The sequence below is a fragment of the Oryx dammah genome, unplaced genomic scaffold, assembly GCF_014754425.2.
Source record: "Oryx dammah isolate SB20612 unplaced genomic scaffold, SCBI_Odam_1.1 HiC_scaffold_2, whole genome shotgun sequence".
Lineage (NCBI taxonomy): Eukaryota > Metazoa > Chordata > Mammalia > Artiodactyla > Bovidae > Oryx > Oryx dammah.
Genome location: NW_024070186.1, coordinates 178,080,758 through 178,099,880, shown reverse-complemented (window position 1 = coordinate 178,099,880; position 19,123 = coordinate 178,080,758). Strand labels below are relative to the sequence as shown.

General features: G+C 52.3%; 1 protein-coding gene across 1 annotated transcript in view; it reads right to left on the bottom strand.

The window, feature by feature from the left end:
* SCNN1B (sodium channel epithelial 1 subunit beta) overlaps positions 1 to 19,123 on the bottom strand; it is a 73,754-nt gene that overhangs the window by 4,716 nt on the left and 49,915 nt on the right. The window contains exons 3-7 of the mRNA XM_040257790.1: positions 17,175 to 17,451; positions 15,895 to 16,085; positions 5,423 to 5,526; positions 3,034 to 3,197; positions 2,640 to 2,747 (exon numbers count right to left, since the gene is read on the bottom strand). Coding sequence (XP_040113724.1) covers positions 2,640 to 2,747; positions 3,034 to 3,197; positions 5,423 to 5,526; positions 15,895 to 16,085; positions 17,175 to 17,451 — 844 coding nt within the window. The remainder of the gene's footprint in view (positions 1 to 2,639; positions 2,748 to 3,033; positions 3,198 to 5,422; positions 5,527 to 15,894; positions 16,086 to 17,174; positions 17,452 to 19,123) is intronic.

The following is a 19,123-nucleotide window of genomic DNA, read 5'->3' as shown; positions in this document are numbered from 1 at the left end:
GGGCCCAGGGGGCTGGATGCCCAGGCCGGGGGCTGGGGGAGCCGAGGAGGCGCCCCTCCCATGGAGAAGGGTGGTGAGGTGACTAAGCTTCCTCCCCGCTACCCCCCTGAGGTGGGAGGTGGCTGTCCTTCCTTGTCTCTGTCCCCACAGAAGGACTCAAGCCAGGACCCAGCTCTCTGAGGCTGGCCCCACAGATGACACACGGATGGGAGGCTTGTTCCAACCCTAAAGCTATCTCTCAGGGACTTCCCTCAATGGTTAGGACTCCATGATTCCACAGCAGAGGGCATGGGTTTGATCCCTGGTCAGGGAACTAAGATCCCAAATGTGTCCACCGTCTCCCCTCGACAACAACAAACAGCTAACTCTTAAGAAAGCTCTTGTTACAAGGCTGCCAGCAGCCTTCCAAGCCATTTACATGGAAGGACCCAGAAGAGAAAGCAAGCAAGCTCGCTCTGTGCTCCTTCTTGGAGGGAAACACTCAGGGAAGGTGAGAAGGGTGATCCGAATCCTCAGTGCAAAGGAGAGGAAGTGACCTTCTTCGGAATGTCCCCTGGTGAAGGGTGAGGGAAGTGGGGGAGTGGACCAGTCCCCTCTAGGCTGGGTGAGATGAATCTATAATTTCTGGGTTTTCAGGTCAGACCTGGTTTCAGTCCCCTCAGAAATGAGCTACGTGTTCCGGGGCCAGCCCTCCCCTCTGAGCCTCAGTTTATTCCTGTTGCTCCTCTGTCTAAGGCGGGGAGGTCAGCATGCCGTTGGGCACTTGGAGAATGGAAGCAGCCGCTCATCACGGCTCTCCTGCCCGGCTTCCCAAGTCTACCTCTGGAGGGCTTCCTGCTCCCACCCTTGCCAAGGAGCTTGCATCCTCTCCCCTGCTCTCCTGCCTGCTGCTTCCCAGGCCATTGAATCTGGTGCTCCGTTCTCCCCTGTGAACCTGCAGGTTCCTCGTGGGAGGAAGTAGGGGTGGGCAGGGAGGTGGGTGGCAGATTAAATGGCACAGCCATGAGAAGGGAGTCTGGGGTGAGATCGGGAGCAGTGGGTCAGCAGGGAGCTCTGGGCCAAGTGTCCGACATTCACCCAGACCTCACTGTCTCACCTGGAAGGTAGGGGCCCTCTCCAGGGTGGGCTAGGGCAGGACCAGGGCTGGCAGGCAGAGCGCCCGACCAGGGCCTGGGGCTTTGCCAAGGTCTCTGTCCAGATTGGTGATGGCACTGGACAAAACGAGATCTGGGGTTTCTCTGGAAGGGGGTTTCCAGGGCTGGGGCCTGATGCCTTTGTGGCTTCCTTCTCTGTGCTCCCACCACCCCCCGCACTCCCGGCTGCCTTGTCTGTCCATCTGTCCCTCCAGAGGCTTGAAGACTCCTCAAGTTCTCCATCGCAGGCAGAAGCCCTCCCAGACAGGAGGGTCAGAGTGAGCGGTGCCTGGGGTCAGCTGGACAGAGTGGGCAGGGGGGATGGTGGATTCCCGTGACTAAGATGAAAGGGAAAACCACACCCTGCTTGGGGCTCTCAGACATGGAGCCAGGCACTGGGCTGCCCCCAGCCATCCTATGTCCTCATCCACCAAGGCAGACTGGACTGGGAGAGAAAAGTATCACTGTGAGTGGTCACTTTGGTCACCTTTGCAAAGAGTCAGTCTGTCCTCTCCTCTGGGGCCAGCTCTGAGGCCAGGCCTTGTGGGCTGACCTTGGAGATCAGGATAAGAGGTAAGTAAGCCCCAGCTGCAGCAGAGGGGATTAAGGCCAGATACAAAGAGGGACTTAGGAACACTGATGAGGCATTTGGACTAGCGTCTATAAACCCCAATTTCCTCATTCTTAATAACAGTGTCTACATCTTGGTATTGTTATGAGGATTAAATTATTTATATATATATATAATGTATATATAGGATATATATATGCAAAATATATATATATGTAAAGCACATGGAACAGTGATAACACATGATAACCCTAGCACATGATAACCCTGCTATTATTAGTATATTATAATAATAATGGTATAGTATAATAAATGCTGCTGCTGCTGCTGCTAAGTCACTTCAGTTGTGTCCGACTTTGTGCGACCCCATAGACGGCAGCCCACCAGGCTTCCCCATCCCTGGGATTCTCCAGGCAAGAATACTAGAGTGGGTTGCCATTGCCTTCTCCAGTGCAGGAAAGTGAAAAGTGAAAGTGAACTTGCTCAGTCGTGTCTGACTCTTAGCGATCCCATGGACTGCAGTCCACCAGGCTCCTCTGTCCATGGGATTTTCCAGGCAAGAGTACTGGAGTGGGGTGCCATTGCCTTCTCCAAGTATAATAAACAGCATATACAATAAACGATGTTAATACCATATTAATATATACTAACAATAATTATTGCCTCATATGGGTACTGAAAGGATCACATGATGGTTTAATCCATGTAAATCCTTAGTACACACAAGAGTTCTTTTGGGGAAACCCCAGAGCAAGACCCCAAGGCCACACCTGCCAAGCAAGGACAAGTGGCCAGCCCCGGGCCCTGGTGAGAACCAGGACTAGACTGGCTCCCTAGCCTCCAGGGAACCCTGTGGTCCCAAAGACCCAGCAGAGCCAGGCTTGCTGGGACCAGCTTTCCCAGACACCTCAGGCCTCAAGCCACCGTCGTCCCACCTGGATGGAGTAGGTCGTGTTGTAGCTGCTGTAGAGGTTTTGGATGGGGACGTCAGAGCCGTTCTTGGTGCACTGGCTGTAGGGCTCGCCCTTGCGCTGCAGCTTGTCCTGTGTGAGAGGTTGTTTGTGGGGACCCCTGATCACCCCTAGGAACCCTCCTCTGTTCCTCCCTCCCATCCAGCAAGCGGGCCTAGGGGATGCTCAGAGGGGCTGGAGGGCTGACGCCCCAGCAGGTGCCAGGGGTGGGGGGCACTCATCTTCCCCCAAGCATGGGGCCCGCCGGGGTTCCAGGCAGAAGGTGAGGAGGTGGGGAGGTCCAGGGCTTGGGGAGGCATGGAGCTCCTCCTCTCAGGCCCCGGGAGGTGGGCGCTGGGCAGACAGCCTGCAGGCATACCACGAGCACCCCGATGGATGTCTCCATCCCCGCCATGGCGTAGATGCCCTCTTCCTTGATGAAGGGGTATGACCTCTGCTCATGAAGCATCAGCCGGGCGCCGGCCGTAGATGTGAGGAAGGGGACGTAATCTTCCTGGCCCATGTCCAGGATAAGTTTTAGGCCTGAGGGGCAGATGGGGCAGAGGGCAGCCTGAGCTGGCTCCCCCAGGCTGAGGGCAGACCCACCACCCACTAGTCCTAGCCCCCACCAGCCAAGGGAAGGCCAGGGTCTACGCAGGAAGCTGGCTCCACTTTACGAAAACCCGGACTTGCCTTCTCTGAGGCCCACTTCCTAGTCTGAGCCAGCACGGTCTCCACTCTGGGCTCCGCCTGCCCCATCTCTGCTCCATGGCCTCTTCCACAGGGCAGGTAGATCTAAGGCTGCAGCCCAAGTGGCCTTGCCTCTCGTCTCCAGGATCCTCATTCTCTCTGCTCACCCCCTCAGCTGCCATGCTCCTCCTTACTGCTGGGCCTTCATCAGGCTGCCTTCTCTTTGGAATGCTGTCTCCAGCCTCAGCTTGCACCTAGAAACTCCTGCTCTGCCTTCAGGCCTCAGTCCAAGTATCACTTCCTCCAGAAGCCTTCCCTGGCTATCTAGACTGGGTCTCGGGATCTCTGTCGTACTCTCTCCTTGACCTGGAACTCGCCTTCCAAGTACCTGTCTCACTTTTGAAAGTTTTCTTTTATTATCTGTCTTCCTTCCCCACTCCACTGTTCTCTTCTTGAAGGTGGAGACCAGACCCAATATTTTATGAATCATGGCAGGGGGTGCTTCCCAGGTGGTGCCAGTGGTAAAGAACCCGTCTGCCAACGCAGGAGATGCAAGAGATGTGGATTTGATCCCTGTGTTGGGAAGATCCCCAGGTGAAGGAAATGGCAACCCACTTCAGTATTCTTACCTGGAAGTTTCCATGGACAGGGGAGCCTGACAAACTACTGTCCATGGGGTCACAAAGAGTTGGACACAACTGAGACAAGCAAGAAGAAAGGACTGGGCAGGACAAGAAGCCTAGTATTCATTGAGCATTTGCTGCATACTGAGTGCTGGGCTCAGGGCTTTATTCACATGATCTCACTGAGGCTTATAAGAGGCATATGAGATAGGTACAATTATTGTCCCCACTTTACAGATGAGGAAACTGAGCCCCAAAGAGAGTAAGGGACCTTGTCATAGGTCACTCAATGAGGAAGTGGAAGTTGATGGACTTCTACAGATAGCCCTGACCTTAATCATCAGTCATCACTAGAGAGTGAGCTAGCTGGCATCTCTGTGATGCCCAGTGTCCTCAGGGGCTCAGGGGTGGATGAAGTGTTGGCAGCCCACCCACACCCCTCTAGACCAGCAGCTCTGACAGTTGCTGAATGACACCTACCTTTTGATGGCTGGGGAGCTCAGAACCTAAGGGTGGGGAGGAAGGATTTGCTCCCCAAGGCCTGGCGCACATGCTGAGTCCACCAGCTGCTCCCAAGACGAGCAGCTTCTGCCATCCACCACTTCCCTCTTCCTCACTTCTGTTTACTACTTCACCTTTTCTCTGTCTCTCACAAACTGCACAGAAACGAGGCTGACAGTAAGGGCTCTGCCCCATGCTAACTGTGTGATCATGGGAAAGTCACTTAAAACGTCTCAGAACATCTGCATTTAGTGAGAGTTTGCTGCTGGCAGGCTCAGGGGCAAGGCCACTTGCTCTGTGCTCCGAGGTCTACCTGCCTTAGGCCAGGATGATGCGATGGAGTCTGTACCATATGCTGTGCTCTGTGCAATATGGGGAAACGAGAGCTTCAAGAAGTTAAGTCTCGGTTCAGCATCACCCGGGGGTAAATGGTGGGGCTGGGATCACCCCTGGTCACAGAAGCCTGTGCTCTCAGCCACTGCTTCCTCGCTTTGCTCATCAGCAGAAGGGGCGCACCAGTCACTCAGTACCCAGGGATTTTTGTGCACTGGGGGACAGCTGAGAAGGCACCTGGCCCTGCCCTGGGGTACCCAGTAGACGCTGCTCCTCTGCATGCTGGCCTCTGGCTACACTCGGTCCTGTCCCTCAACAGCTGATGATGTGTGTGCTTGGTGATCACTCAATCATGTCTGACTCTTTGCGACCCCATGGACTGTAGCCCACCAGGCTCCTCTGTCCATGGGATCCTCCAGGCAAGAATAGTAGAGTGAGTTGCCATTTCCTACTCCAGGGGATCTTCCTGACCCAGGGATTGAACCCACCACCCTCCTACATCTCCTGCACTGGGCAGGTGGATTCTTTACCACTGTGCCACCTGGCTGATGGCAATTTGGTCTTTCATCCTCACATGATAGGATTTAAAACCTCACGGCTCTGGCTCCAGGACAGACTTACCAAACTCAGTTCCGGGGTTGGCTGAAGGGAGGGCCTTCTCCGTCATGCCCCAGTTGAAGATGTAACAGTTGCCATAATCAGGGTGGAAGATGGGTGTGAAGTTCCTGAAAAAAATACCGTCAGCTGGAGGCCAGGGCCCATCCCCATCCCAGCTGATGTCACCCCAATTGCCACCCCCTGTGTGTGGCAGGGGAAGCTGGTAGATTACTGCTCAGGGAGGCTCAGGAACGGAGAGGTGAGCAACAGGTCATTCTGTCCATTCCCCTGTAGCTATGCACCCACCAGAGAGGAGATTCCCAGACTCTCTTGGGAAAGAGGGGGTTCTCTGGGTGTAGGAGCCAGGCTCTCTGGCTTAGTCATGAAGTATGAAAAAGAAGTTGCTTTTCGTTTCTTTCTTTTTTTTTTTTTTGAGGTTAATTTGTGCTTTTATTTGCCAGTGTAATTTAACTACAGTGGCCTGTGAACTTTTTTGATCTAAAAATATATTTTACATCACAATCCAACAAACATATACACATACATAAGATGTATACATATATAAAAGTGAAAAGTTTTGTCAAAAACATCTGCCCTGAGGGTTATTTATTTATGTTTTGAGACCCGAAAAAGAAAGCTTCTTTGATGTTTTCAGCTGCCTCAGGGTCTTGTAAGCCATGTGGTCACTTAAATGGTGAACCCCGAAAAGAGATGTCCACATCCTAACCCCAGGGACCTGTGAATGTGACCTTATTTGGAGAAGGGATCTTTGCAGGAACATTTAAGGATTTTGAGGTGAGATTAACTGGTTTTATCACGTGGGCCCTAAATCCACCCACAAGTGTCCTTAAAGAGTCAGCAGAGGAGTCACAGAGAAGGTCACATGAAGACAGAGGCTGAGACTGAAAGGTACAAAGACAGAAGTCAAGGAATGCTGGAGCGCACCGCCCACGCCCCCACCCCCATATGCTAGAAGCGGCAAGAAAGGATTGACCCCTGGAGACGTGGGAGGGAGCCTGGTCCTGCTAACACCTTGATTTCTGACTTCAAGCTTCCTCTGTGAAAGAATACATTTTTGTTGCTTTAAACCATCCAGTTTGTGGTCATTCGTTGCAGCAGCCACAAGAAACTAATACAGATAACATGAGTGAGTGGGCAGCTCCAGGCAATGTTTGCTCCAAGGAGCTGGCAGAATCCAGACGGGTAGGCTTGTCTGGGAACCCTGGGAACTCAGGCAAGGAGGGAAGAAGATGGAGACGGGGGGTCAGAGAGGGGATGTGAGTCAGGACAGCGTGCAAGCAGAGGTCAGGAAAGAAAGAACTTCACAATGAGGTGTGAGCCTATCTGGGGTCCTGTCTTATGTCAGAGGACCGTTTCCAAGGAACTATTCGATAACTGAACAATAGCACAAAATATTATTATAAAGATACGGAAAAGTGACAGTATAATATCAGTTTCAAACAATTTGGTTCAGTGTTTTTCTATATGGAACTTTTCAAACATAAAAAGTTGAGAGAACAAAGCCCACCACCAGCTTCAACAATCTCCTACAGTCAGCTGTTTCATCTCTACCTACCCCTATTGAAGGTAATCTCAGATATTATAATTTTATTTGTGAACATTTCTATATGTCTATAAGTAAGAATGCTTTTTGTGTGTGTGTGCAGGCTTCTCTACTTATGCATAGGTTCTCTAGTTGAGAACTCAGTTCCTCTCTAGAGAACCCATACCCCCTGCATTGGAAGATGGATGCTTAACCACTGGACCTCCAGGGGAGTCCCCATAAGAACTGCTAAAACACCACTACTACCAGGTTAAACATAACTGATAAAAATTCCTTAATATTATTATACATTCAATTTATATTGTCTCATAGAGGTTGATTTTGGTTTTACAATTTATTGGTTTAAATTAGGATCCAAACGACATTGACATGTGATTGGTTGGTATGACTTTTAAATCTCCTTTAATCTATGGCTTCCTTCAACTGACTCTTTTGGTTGTAAAATAGCTGTTAAGTTCTGGTTTCATCAAGCTAGTAACTGAAGAGAGTGATGCAATTAGAGGGTCATCATTTTGTTCCCTGATTTTGGGGGTTTTGGGCAACATGTACCAGTGGTGACCAATGCTGTGTGTCCCGATGGAAGGGCACAGGCTGCCCAGGAAGTGGCCTTGCCAAAAACAAAACAACAACCACAACACCCAGCTCTTAACAGGATCGAACATCTGTCTCTACCATTTACAGCAAATACTGGAGACAGAGGAACAAGTTCAAAGATACTACGAAAAGTCAATCTGCAAAATCTAGACTCAAGAAAATAAATAACCCAGTGTTTTCAACAAATAAATTATGAGACAGGGAAAGGGAGGTAACCTTCAGATTGAAAGCAACTTCAAAGACTTGGTTCTATTCCCAACCTGTGGACTTTAATTGGATCCTCATTCAAACAAGCAAACACAAAGTCTGACACTGATGGGGCTGAACACCGCTGGACAGATGATGTAATGAGGAATCACCCATCGCTTCTTTTTTAAGGTGGCCAAACGGTATTGTGCTTCTGTCAAAAGTCTTTCTCTTTGAAGTTACATTCTACACACCATGTAGATGAAAAGGACACGATGTCTTGGATTTGCTTTAACCACAGGATGAGAATCACACTTATTGGATCTGGGTGGTGGGTCCATGTGAGTTCCTCACATCCTGTCCTGTGTGTGTTCTCAAGTCCCCATGTGTGCCAAGTCACTTCAGTTGTGTTCAACTCTGTGCCGCCCCACGGACTGCAGCCTGCCAGCCTCCTCTGTCCTTGGAATTGTCCAGGCAAGAATACTGGAGCGGGTTGTCATTCCCTTCTCCAGGGGATCTTCCCGACCCAGGGATTGAAAGTCTCTTGCCCTGGCAGGTGGGTTCTCTACCACTAGCACCACCTGGGTCTCCATAGAAAATAGCATTTAAGGGGACTTCCCTCGTGGTCCAGTGATTAAGACTCCACACTCCCAATGCAGGGAGCCTGGGTTCAAGGACCTAGATCCCACATGATGCAACTAAGAGTTTGCATGCCACGACGAAAAGATCCGGCATGCCGAGACTAAGGATCCCACATGCAGCAACAAAGATCTAAGATCCTGAGTGCCACAAACTAAGACCCATGGAGCTAAATATATATATATATAAATGGAACTGCTGCTGCTGCTAAGGCGCTTCAGTTGTGTCCCAACTCTGTGCGACCCCATAGACGGCAGCCTACCAGGCTCCCCCATCCCTGGGATTCTCCAGGCAAGAACACTGGAGTGGGTTGCCATTTCCTTCTCCAGTGCATGAAAGTGAAAAGTGAAAGTGAAGTCGCTCAGTCGTGTCCGACTCCTAGTGACCCCATGGACTGCAGCCCACCAGGCTCCTCCGTCCGTGGGATTTTCCAGGCAAGAGTACTGGAGTGGGGTGCCATTAACTAGCATTTAAAATGTCTTTGGATGTTTTTACATGGTTTTCTGTTATTTTATTAAAAACAGGAGGGAATGGGGCTTGGTGCATCAGATACTGCAGAATACCTGAAATGCTACACTTTCTAAGCTTTCTGTTCCATAGCATTTACTGAGCAAATTTCCCCAGGCCACGCTGAAGATTTCTGTGTATGTTCTTTCCTTTAATTCTCACAATAACTCCATCAGGTCAGCAGGTATTTGTCCCCATGTTCAGATTAGGAAGCCATTTCCTGTCTCTTTGGTCTCACCCTCTGCGCCAGCCAAATCAGGTGGGTCCAGGGCAGGTGGTGAAACCCGATCCAGGAGCTGACTCTGCCTTGACATGCACGTGAGAGGCTTCCTCAGCCTCTGAGCTGAGGTGTCCTCCACCGTGAAAGACAAACTGCATTTCTCAGCCAACGCTTACTGAGTCACGCACTGGGCTCAGGACACGGAGGCCAGCAAGACAGTCCTGTGCTTGAAGCTCATGGCGTGGGAGAGACCACAGACTGGGATCATGGCAGTTCTCTTTCCTGCCCGCCTCCTCCACCTCTAGGGCTCCCACCTTGGTCCAGGGCCGCCAGCTCCCCCCACCCCGATTCCTGCAGGAGCCTCTGCCTCTACTCTTGCTGCCTTACAATCTTCCTCCTGCACAGTGGTCAGGGCAACTGTTTAAACTCTGAATCATGGGCTTCCCTGTGGTTCAGTGGTCAGGACTCTGCCTTCCGATGGAAGGGGTGTGGGCTCTATCCCTGGTTGAAGAGCTAAGATCCCACATAGCTTGCAGCCAAAAAAAAGCAATACTGTAACAAATTCAATAAAAACTTTAAAAATGTCCACATCCAAAAAAAAAATAATAATAATTGTGAATCAGCCCGTAGCACGCCCCTCTTAGAACCTTCCAGAAGCTCCTTGCTGCTCTCAGAATAAAATGCAAATGCCCCACTTGGCTTCCTCTCCCTTGTTCATTATACTCCAGAGACACTCCAGGTTGTCTTCAAATTCAAGGCCCACTGCTCCTTGTGCCTGGAATATTCTCTGAGCAGATCTTCAAGTATCTGGTTTCTTCTCCTTCAGGTTTCATCTGCCCAGAGATGTCCCCTGACCTGCCTATGCAAAGTCACCTCCCAGTCACTTGACCATTTCCACCTGCTTATTTCCCTGGTGGCTCAGTGGTAAAGAATCCACCTGCCAATGCAGGAGATGTGGGTTGGGAAGATCCCCTGGAGAAGGAAATGGCAACGCACTCCTGTATTCCTGCCTGGGAAATCCCACGGACAGAGGAATCTGGAAGGCTACAGCCCATGGGGTCGCAAAGAGTTGGACACAACTTAACAACTCAACAACAACAACAACATTCCCAAGCTGGCATGCATCAGAAGCTGAACTCATCTTCTTGACTTAATTGCTTATCAGCGGCCTCTTGCTTTAGAAAATAATCCCAGGGAGGGCAACTGTCTGTCTGGAGAGAAAGAACCTAAAAGCTAAGGGCTCAGGCTTGGGAGCCAGCCTGCCTGAATGTGACTTCTGGCTCTGCCAGTTACTCGCTGGTGAGCTTGGGGGAAGTCACTTCACTTCCCTGTGCCTTGTTTCTCCACCCGTAACACCGGGGCAACAACAGCACCCACCCAAAAGGACTAAGGTGGGGGCTGGAAGCTGAGCACACTGAACTGCTGGACAAATTCACCCCCGATCCTCAGAGTCTGGCACTCGGTAGACAGACACTCAGTAAATATTTGTTGGATAAATTATAATATGTGATAAGAGTAGCAGCAGAGATAAGCCTGGAAGAGTGGATGTGGGGGTGGGGAGTGGGTTGGGGGAGGTTTCCTGGAGGAGATGAGGCCTGAGCTGAGACTTGAAGGATGAGTAAGAGGTAGCTGAGCTTTGCAGGTGCAGGGTGGACGAAGGGCACCCCAGGCTGGGGGTGGGAGTGAGGGTGGGGAGGACACTGAAGGCCCAGAGGGAAGAAACCGCTCTGGGCAGGCCCCATGGAGTCTCTCTCCCAGGTGGGATCAGGGCTGCGGCCACAAGGGAGGAAATGAGCGGGGAAAACCAGTTGCAGCTGGGCGCCGGCTCTGGCATTAGAGACCCCGCCCCTGGGACATGGGCACGCGATGTTCCCAAGAAGCTGCCTCGGACACCTACCGCCCAGGAGCTGGAGGGGACTCTGGGCGCGGCCAGATCCCCTCCTGTCCTAGGTTGCCCTCTGAGGCTTGCCAACTATTTGCTTGTTGATAAATGTTCTTTACCTGGAGAGGCTGCTCCCAGCACTGGCCGACTCTGGCTCCAGAGCTAAGCGTTTCCCTCCCCACACCTTCCCTGGAACAGAGGCGAGGCATAAAGACAGAGACCAGCCAGCTTCCCGCAAAGACTGGGAGATGGAGCATCCTAGCTGGGGGCCGCACAACAGTGGCACTGGGTAGCAGGGTTTGGGGAAGGGAGAAACCGGAGGACCAACTCTTGAAGCAACAATGTGCCTGAAAAAGTGAACGCGAAAGTCGCTTAGTTGTGTCCAACTCTTTGCGACCCCATGGACTATACAGTCCATGGAATTCTCCAGGCCAGAATACTGAAGTGGGTAGCTTATCCCTTCTCCAGGGGAATCTTCCTGACCCAGGGATCAAAATGAGGTCTCCCTCATTGCGGGCAGATTCTTTACCAGCTGAGCCACCAGGGCAGCCCAAGAATACTGGAGTGGGTAACCGATCCCTTCTCCAGGGGATCTTCCTGACCCAGGAATCGAACCAGGGTCTCCTGCATTGCAGGCGGATTCTTTTACCAACTGAGCTATGAGGGAAGCCATATGTGCCTAGAGCTTGGTTTCTAAATCCCATTCTCCAATAAAAGGACTGGAGCTTCTCAGAGAAATGGCTGATTCTAGGACTGGGGCATCTTTTAGTGCCAGAAAGTAAGGAAGTACTAAAACAATAAATAAGTGGATGAGGACATGTCGAAGGGACACAGGAGCCAACTGAAGGAGCTCTCAGTGGCCAACACTGGAACATTTTGAGTAATAAAATAAATAGTGTGGTATTGGATTACAACCCAAATATACAAGAGTCCATACTAGTATAAATAAATGATTGAATAAATAAACAAAAGGAGAAGACATTCTGTACAGAAGAATTCCAAATAGTGTCTGCTCCCCTCTCCAGGAGAAGTGGAGTTTAATCTCTCTCCCCGTGCTGCTTCCCCGACCTCACCCCGCAGAGTACAGGCTGAACTTAGAGCTCATGATACAGAGCATGGCCGGAGAAGCTGAACACACCCCACCTTAACCGAGGGAGGAGGGTCAACATCACGGGTGGTACTGAGTGGCTAACACGTACCCCCTGATAGGATGTGACAAGGAAGCCCTCCACCTCTGTGGTCTTCTTCCCCCAAACCCATCTTATCTGTATAAACCCAGATCAACGGCTTGCTATAAAACACCTGACCAGCACCCCGAAACGGTCATGGTCATCCAGAAGAAGGAAATCTGAGAAAGTGTCACAGTCAGAGGGGACGAAAGAGAATAACAACTGACAGCAATGTGGTCTCTTGGATGGAAGCCTGAGCAGGAAAAACCGACAAATCCAAATAAAGTGTTGGGTTTGTTTTCTAGTGATGTGGCCATGTTGGCTTCTTACTTTTGATAGATTACGTGGTGACTTAAGATGTTATGGATAGGGAAAGCTAGGGGAGGAGTACCAGGGAACTCTGTGCACTCTCTTTGAAACTCTTCTATAAATCCAAAACTACTCCACAATAAAAAGTTAATCTTTAAATTGCTCCTATAATTCTTAGCATATGCTTAGCACTGTTCTAAGCACTTTATCTATGTAAACTCACTTAATCCCCATGATAGCCTTATGAGGTCATTTCACTATCCCTATTTTCCAGATGAGAAAACTGAGACCCAGAGAAGCTAAGCAGTATGCCCCCAAACAGAAAAGTTGAAAGTATTAGTCGCTCAGTCGTGTCCGACTCTTTGCAACCCCATGGACAGTATGTAGCCCATCAGGCTCCTCTGTCCATGAGATTCTTCAGGCAAAAATACTGGAGTAGGTAGCCATTCCCTTCTCCAGGGGATTGTTCCAACCCAGGGATCGAACCCGGGTCTCCTGCATTGCAGGTGAGTTCTTTACCGTCTGAGCCACCGGGAAAGCCCAGCTGGTATTCAAACCCAGGTGGCTTGGTGTCAGGGTCCAAACGTGGCTCATACTTTCCTAGAACTGCAGTGGCTGCACCTTCAGCATTTGCTAATAGGAGGCAGAGAGGATGGAGACCAGGACAGAGTAAGGGAGCCAAAGTGTCTGGGGCCCAACACTGGGAGGGCAGAGAGAGGCACGTGTCCTCTGGCGCTGAGTCTGAGGCTAATTCAGGAAGATGGGCAACCAGTAGGCTGTGGGACCGAGAAGCAGCATGGAGACGGGTGGACCAGGGTCTCCGTGCCAGGGAACTGCCGAGGGCTGAAGAAACGGGCTTGGGAGGGGTAGGCAGGGGAGGAAGACGATCTCGATTTCTGATGAGCGATGAAGTGACGCCAGGTGGGCCTGGCTCAGACTGCCACCTCGGCTACTCACCAGGTGTGTGACCTCAGAGCTGTTGCTTAACCTCTCTGAGCAGTGCTGGATCACATAAAACAAGGGCTTGTTGCCAGGGCTAGACTGACTGATTTTATACATGTAAAGTGCTAAGAATAGCTCCTGGACATAAGAAGGGTGCAATAAGTGTTAGCATCATTACTGAAGAATGAGTTCCTTGTGAAATGTGGGTTTAATGAGAGTAATAATGAGTTCATCGCTACTGTCAGCCTGTCACGCACATTAACTTATTTAATAGTCCAAAGAACCCAGGAGAGTAGGCATGGGCTTCCCAGGGGTGCCAGTGGTAAAGAACCTGCCCGCCAGTGTAGGAGACACAAGAGACATGGGTTTGATCCCTGGGTCGGGAGGATCCCCTGGAGGAGGAAATGGCACCCACTCCAGTATTCTTTCCTGGGAAATCCCAAGGACAGAGGAGCCTGGCGGGCTACAGTCCATGGGGTCGCAGAGTCAGACATGATTGGGCACACACATGCACGCAGAGTAGGCACTGTTGTTGCCTATTTTATGCAGGAGGAAAATGGAGGCATATCAAGGTTAAGACACTTGCTTGAAGCCACACAGTTGGAAAGACAGAGCAAGGATTTGAACCCAGTGGTCTAACTGCAGAGTCCAGCCTTGACCGCCTCACTAGATTTATTCCCCAGTCACAGCCACACCACAAAGTTATGCGGCCAACACTGGGTGCTGCCTGCCCATCAGCCATCTTCTAGTCACCTGACCCAAATAGGGCTGGCTTTGGAGGGCGCCATCTTGGCAACATGCACGCCATCCCCAGGCTAGCTCCAGCCCTGGATCAGGCCAGGAAGTCGCTCGGGGCTCTGTTTAGGGACCGCGCTGTGTGCAGAACACACATCTTTGAGCCCTGGGGTCCCACTAAGAGATGCTCACACGAAGCACCAGGAACCGGGCAGCAGTGGATCCTAACAGATCCCACTTTTTTAACTCACTCGCACTTCAGGACATATTCTGACTGAGCAGACAAGCCATATGTTTTAAATTACCATATTACACTTCTCTGTTTTAGCTGTGAGGGTAAAGATGAACTTATAGGCACAGACCTCGTTTACTGGGTACCCACAACCTTAAGGCAGGCTGCCAGGAGTGGTGGGGCAGGTAGGCTCTGAAGCAAGTCCTCCCAAGAGAGAGGAGTTGGAACCCAGCCTGCAACCAGCCAGCGAGGACGTGTGCCATCAGTGGGGGGCCGGCACACAGCTCTTCCACCTGGAGCTCCCTCCTTCTCTGATTCTCACAAAGAGCTGGGTGGGCAGCTCTGTCCGCTCAGGGGGCCTTGACTCCTTGACACGACCTACATCTGCCTGTGCCTGTGCTTTCTGGGGGACAGAATCAGCAGATTCTCGACAGAGGTTCCCGAGGATTCATGAGCTGACTGATGCGGGCTGAGGCCACAGTCCCTGGGAGTTTGAAACTGGTAGCCTGTCACTCATCCAAAGCGGCAAGACTCGGCAAAAAGTCCCTTTCTCCAGAGACCTGAAGTGTAGGAAATCTGAAGCCCCAGGCCAGGAGGACACTAGTGCCTCGGGGAAATGGGACCGGCCAAAGCCCGGGGCTGGACTCGGGGTGGGCGGTGGGGGGGGGGGGCGGCCGCTACACCAGGAGGCCTGCCCCGAGGCCAGGAGGGGCCACTGGGGCCTCAGCGGCTCGCCGGCCTGTGCCCAGCCTCCCTTCCCAAGTGACTCGCCTGTCTGTCCGACAGCTGGGGACAGAGCTAGGCTCTCAGACCCAGGGTCTGGATGGTCAGAAGCTGGAGGTGGTCGTGTGGGGAAGGAGGTGGAGATCTGTGGACCACGTGTAAGAGGACCCAGGCTTTTGGAGTTAACGCTGCCCTCATCCTGCCATCTTCTCAACCCTGGGGTTGTTTGGGAAAATGGTGTTTATGCCAAAGGCTTCTAGGGCTCTGTTCTAAGTGCTGACATGAGCTGATTCATTTACTCTACATGAGACACAGATATGGTTATTGTCCCATCTTAGGGATGAGAAAACTGAGGGCAGTAGATGCTGGGCGTTGGAGGATAACAGCCCATGGCTGCCCCTTCTCCCGCCTCCTTGCCTGGGAAGTTAGGAGACCCCCAGTCCATGCTCCTGGGGGTGGCACACATGCAGAGAGTGACTGATGGGGCCATGTGCAAGGGGCCGGCCCCCTACTTAAGGGAGGACAGCTCTGCAGTGCAGTTTACGGGGATGACGCCTGGGTTAGATGCTACCTGAGGCCACATCCTCCCTTAGCGCCGTCCTCTTTCCCTACAGACTTTCCCTAAAGCGATGCCCTCGGGACGTGATGGGGCCGTCAACGCATCCTCTTCTCAGACTCCTTCTAAGAAGCCGAAGACAGCAGGGTACAGACAACTGGGGTGCATGCTGAGTGGCCGAGCTGGGGTGTGGACCCAGGATGGGGACCCCAGCCTCGGGAGGCCCGCTGGCTCTCACCTGTAGTTGCAGGGCTCTGCCCCGAAAAGGCAGGCCAGGATCAGCCGCTCAGCGGGGTAGCCCATGGCCACCAGCTCCTGGTTTGGAACCTGTGCGAAGATGTTGGTGGCCTGCAGGGTGTACCACTCCGTCACGGCCTGGGTGGCGCTGCTGAAGTTCCGGAAGGTGCATGTGGTTCCATTGTGGCTGCACTGGGCGGGGGTGGGTGGGGGGGTGTGGCAAGAGGAGTTCCTGTGGGTGGGGGCTGCTGCAGGGCCCCCCCACCCTGAAAGTCAGGGCAGCGAGGGTGCTGCTAGCTGCCCTTCCTTGGGTGGCACCTTGGTGCTGGGGTGGCCAGCAGCTGGGCTGGTGGGCAGTGTGTTGGCACTCTCACAGTCACAAGGCTTGGGTTGTCCACTCACACACACAAAGCACCAGCCACCCCCATATAACATTGCCTCAGGCCTGAGCCAACTCACTTGCACACACATCCACACAGTCACGTCCACACAGACATCTTTCTAACACCTGCAGTCACACGATGTCCTGGCATTACAACCACATACACACGTGTCCACATGCCTAGAGTCACACAAGTGGCCCCACACTCATGCTCACATGGACACGTGAGCAGCAGACACACTTGACCCTCCACTCCCCCAACTCCACTCCCAGCCCTCTCGCAGACATCCAGAGGCAGCCCCCTGGAGGCCGGGTGGACCATGAAGGACTCGAGACTTCAGGTTCTGACCCTCTCTCTGATGGGGGAAGATACTGACCACATATGGGGTATGGGAGGCAGTGGGGAGTGGATAGCCCCAGCCTGGGTCCCCAACCAGGGCGGATCATCAGAATCTCCAGGAAGCCCATTAACAAGACAGATTCCTGGGTCTGGGCCCAGAACTGCCCTTGCAGATTCTCCAGGAGTTGGGCCCAGAGCTCCGTGTAGTTACAGAGCCCCCAGGGATCCTGGGCACAGACAGGGAACCTTCTTCCCACCTGCAGGCTTGCAGGCATCCCAGCAGTCCAGTTTTGCTTTGGCAATGACTGTACAGCATAGCTGTGGTTTTCCTCCTGCCCAATATTTATGCTCCTGTCTTCTGATAATAAGACTTAATTCCTTCTTCAGGAAGCCACCCACCCCTTCCCCTTCGCTCAGTCCATGTAGTCTGATAGACGCTGACTTCACCCTCAGCTCTCCCCTAGCCAAGACCCAGATTAGTTAGGGAAAAAGACTCCCATCAGACTCACTGGAGAGGGCCCACTGTTTGAGCCGTGCCTGGGGAAGGGGACCCACTTACTAGTCTCATGGCTACTTTGCACCTGTGGGCACTGCAGGGCCTTCCTGGTGCTGGACTGCTGCTTGCTGAGCCATTGAAGTTGTCCTCAAACAGGTCCAGAACCACTGGGTGGTGGGGGTTCTGCTCGTTGATGAAGACCAGGGGCGTGTGGTGCCAGATAGACAGGTTCAGGGCCCTGGTGGCATTGACCTGGCTGAGCTCGGGACCCAGGATCCTCCCCAGGACTGCCTCCATCAGTGTGTCCAGGTCCTTCAGCAAATGCTGGACTTTGGAGTACCTAGGTGGGGGAGAGGGCCAGTCAGAGGGGCAAGGAGGGCACCTGCAGAGCAGAGCGGCCGGAGTCCAGTCCCCCCCTACTCCAGCGTGGCTGCCACCACGTGTGGAAGGCTGCTCCTCCCCACGCCCAGCACCCACCTCATGACCCACCCACCCATGCATCCGTGCCTCCTTCCACCACCTGCTCACTCATTCTTCACCCAGTATTTGGTGAGTATCTACCATGTGCCAAGTACACAGAGGCTGTTAACACTATGTGCAAGGCACAGAGGCTATTCTAACAAACAAGACAGACCGGGTCTCTCTCCCTATGAAATTCTCATGCTCCTGAGACAGAATCCTAAGACTCCTGGTTACTGACCCCTCACCATGTATCAGTGCTAGGTATTCCCTGCATCTTCTTTGAGTTAATTTATAAATAAAATTCTACAGTGACCCCCCCAACATGTGGATAAAGAAACTCTTGGAGTTGCTGGGATTTCCTGAGCTCACCCCACTGAAGAGGCGCAGAGCTGAGAACCTGGGTTTGGTGGGCCCCAGTTGGTATCTGTGGGTGCACAGGGTTTGGACTTCTTCCCAGGAGGGGTATAATATTGGAAGAGGGGCAGGTCTGTGACCTTGAGGTTCTAAATCTCCAGCAGCAATTTGGGGAATAGGAGCCAGTTTCAGCAGGGAGAAGACTGTGGGGTTGGGATCCAGGAACTTCTCAGTCCCTGAGGTTCCCATACTAGAAATGGTGACCAGTCAGTCCAGCAGAAATGTGCCCACCCCAGTGAGTGTTTCCACCAGGCCCTGGGTAGCGGGGCTCCAAGCCCTGCACCCCTGTCAATACAGAACCCAATTTATCCAAGACTCTGCCCAGAGTGTGGTCTGCAGGGTGGTGTGTGTCAGCTCTGGCTGGAGGACTTCCTGTAGGAGAGGGCACTAAACCCTGGATATAGGTCCAAGTGCTGGTATGCAGGCGGCCTGCGGCCAGAGCTAACATCAGTCACAGATGCTGACACCGCCTGTCCCCTGATCACCAAACCAGCCACCTCTGTGTGCACAGGGAGGGGAGGACTGGGAATGTGCTGGGCTGTGGGGTGGGGGCTGCTGTTATAGCCTAGATGTCTACAGCTGCTGTCAAGCTTGGTAAGATCTGGGTTTGAATTCTAGCATGCCACTTAATGGGCTTCCCTGGTGGCTCAGCTGGTAAAGAATCTGCTTGCAATGCAGGAGACCCTGGTTTGATTCCTGGGTCAGCAAGATCCCCTGCAGAAGGCATAGGCTATGCACACTCCAGTATTCTTAGGCTTCCTTGGTGGCTTAGACGTTAAAGAATCTGCCTGCAATGCGGGACACCTGGGTTTGATCCATGGGTTGGGAAGATTCCCTGGAGAAGGGCATGGCAACCCAGTCCAGTATTCTTGCCTGGAGAATCCCCGTGGACAGGGGAGCCTGGCGGGCTACAGTCCATGGGGTTGCAGAGTCGGACACAACTGAGTGACTAAACCCAGCACAGCAGGCCACTTGATATCTGTGTGACCGTGGGTAGGTTAACCTCTCTGAGGCTCTCTTCTCTCATCTGTGAAATAGTGGGGGATCAAAACATTTACCCTAGAGGATTTTTGGAGGATTCAATAGGGTGATGCTTATAAGCAGGGTCTGTTATTATAACTATTAAGAGTTTTCTT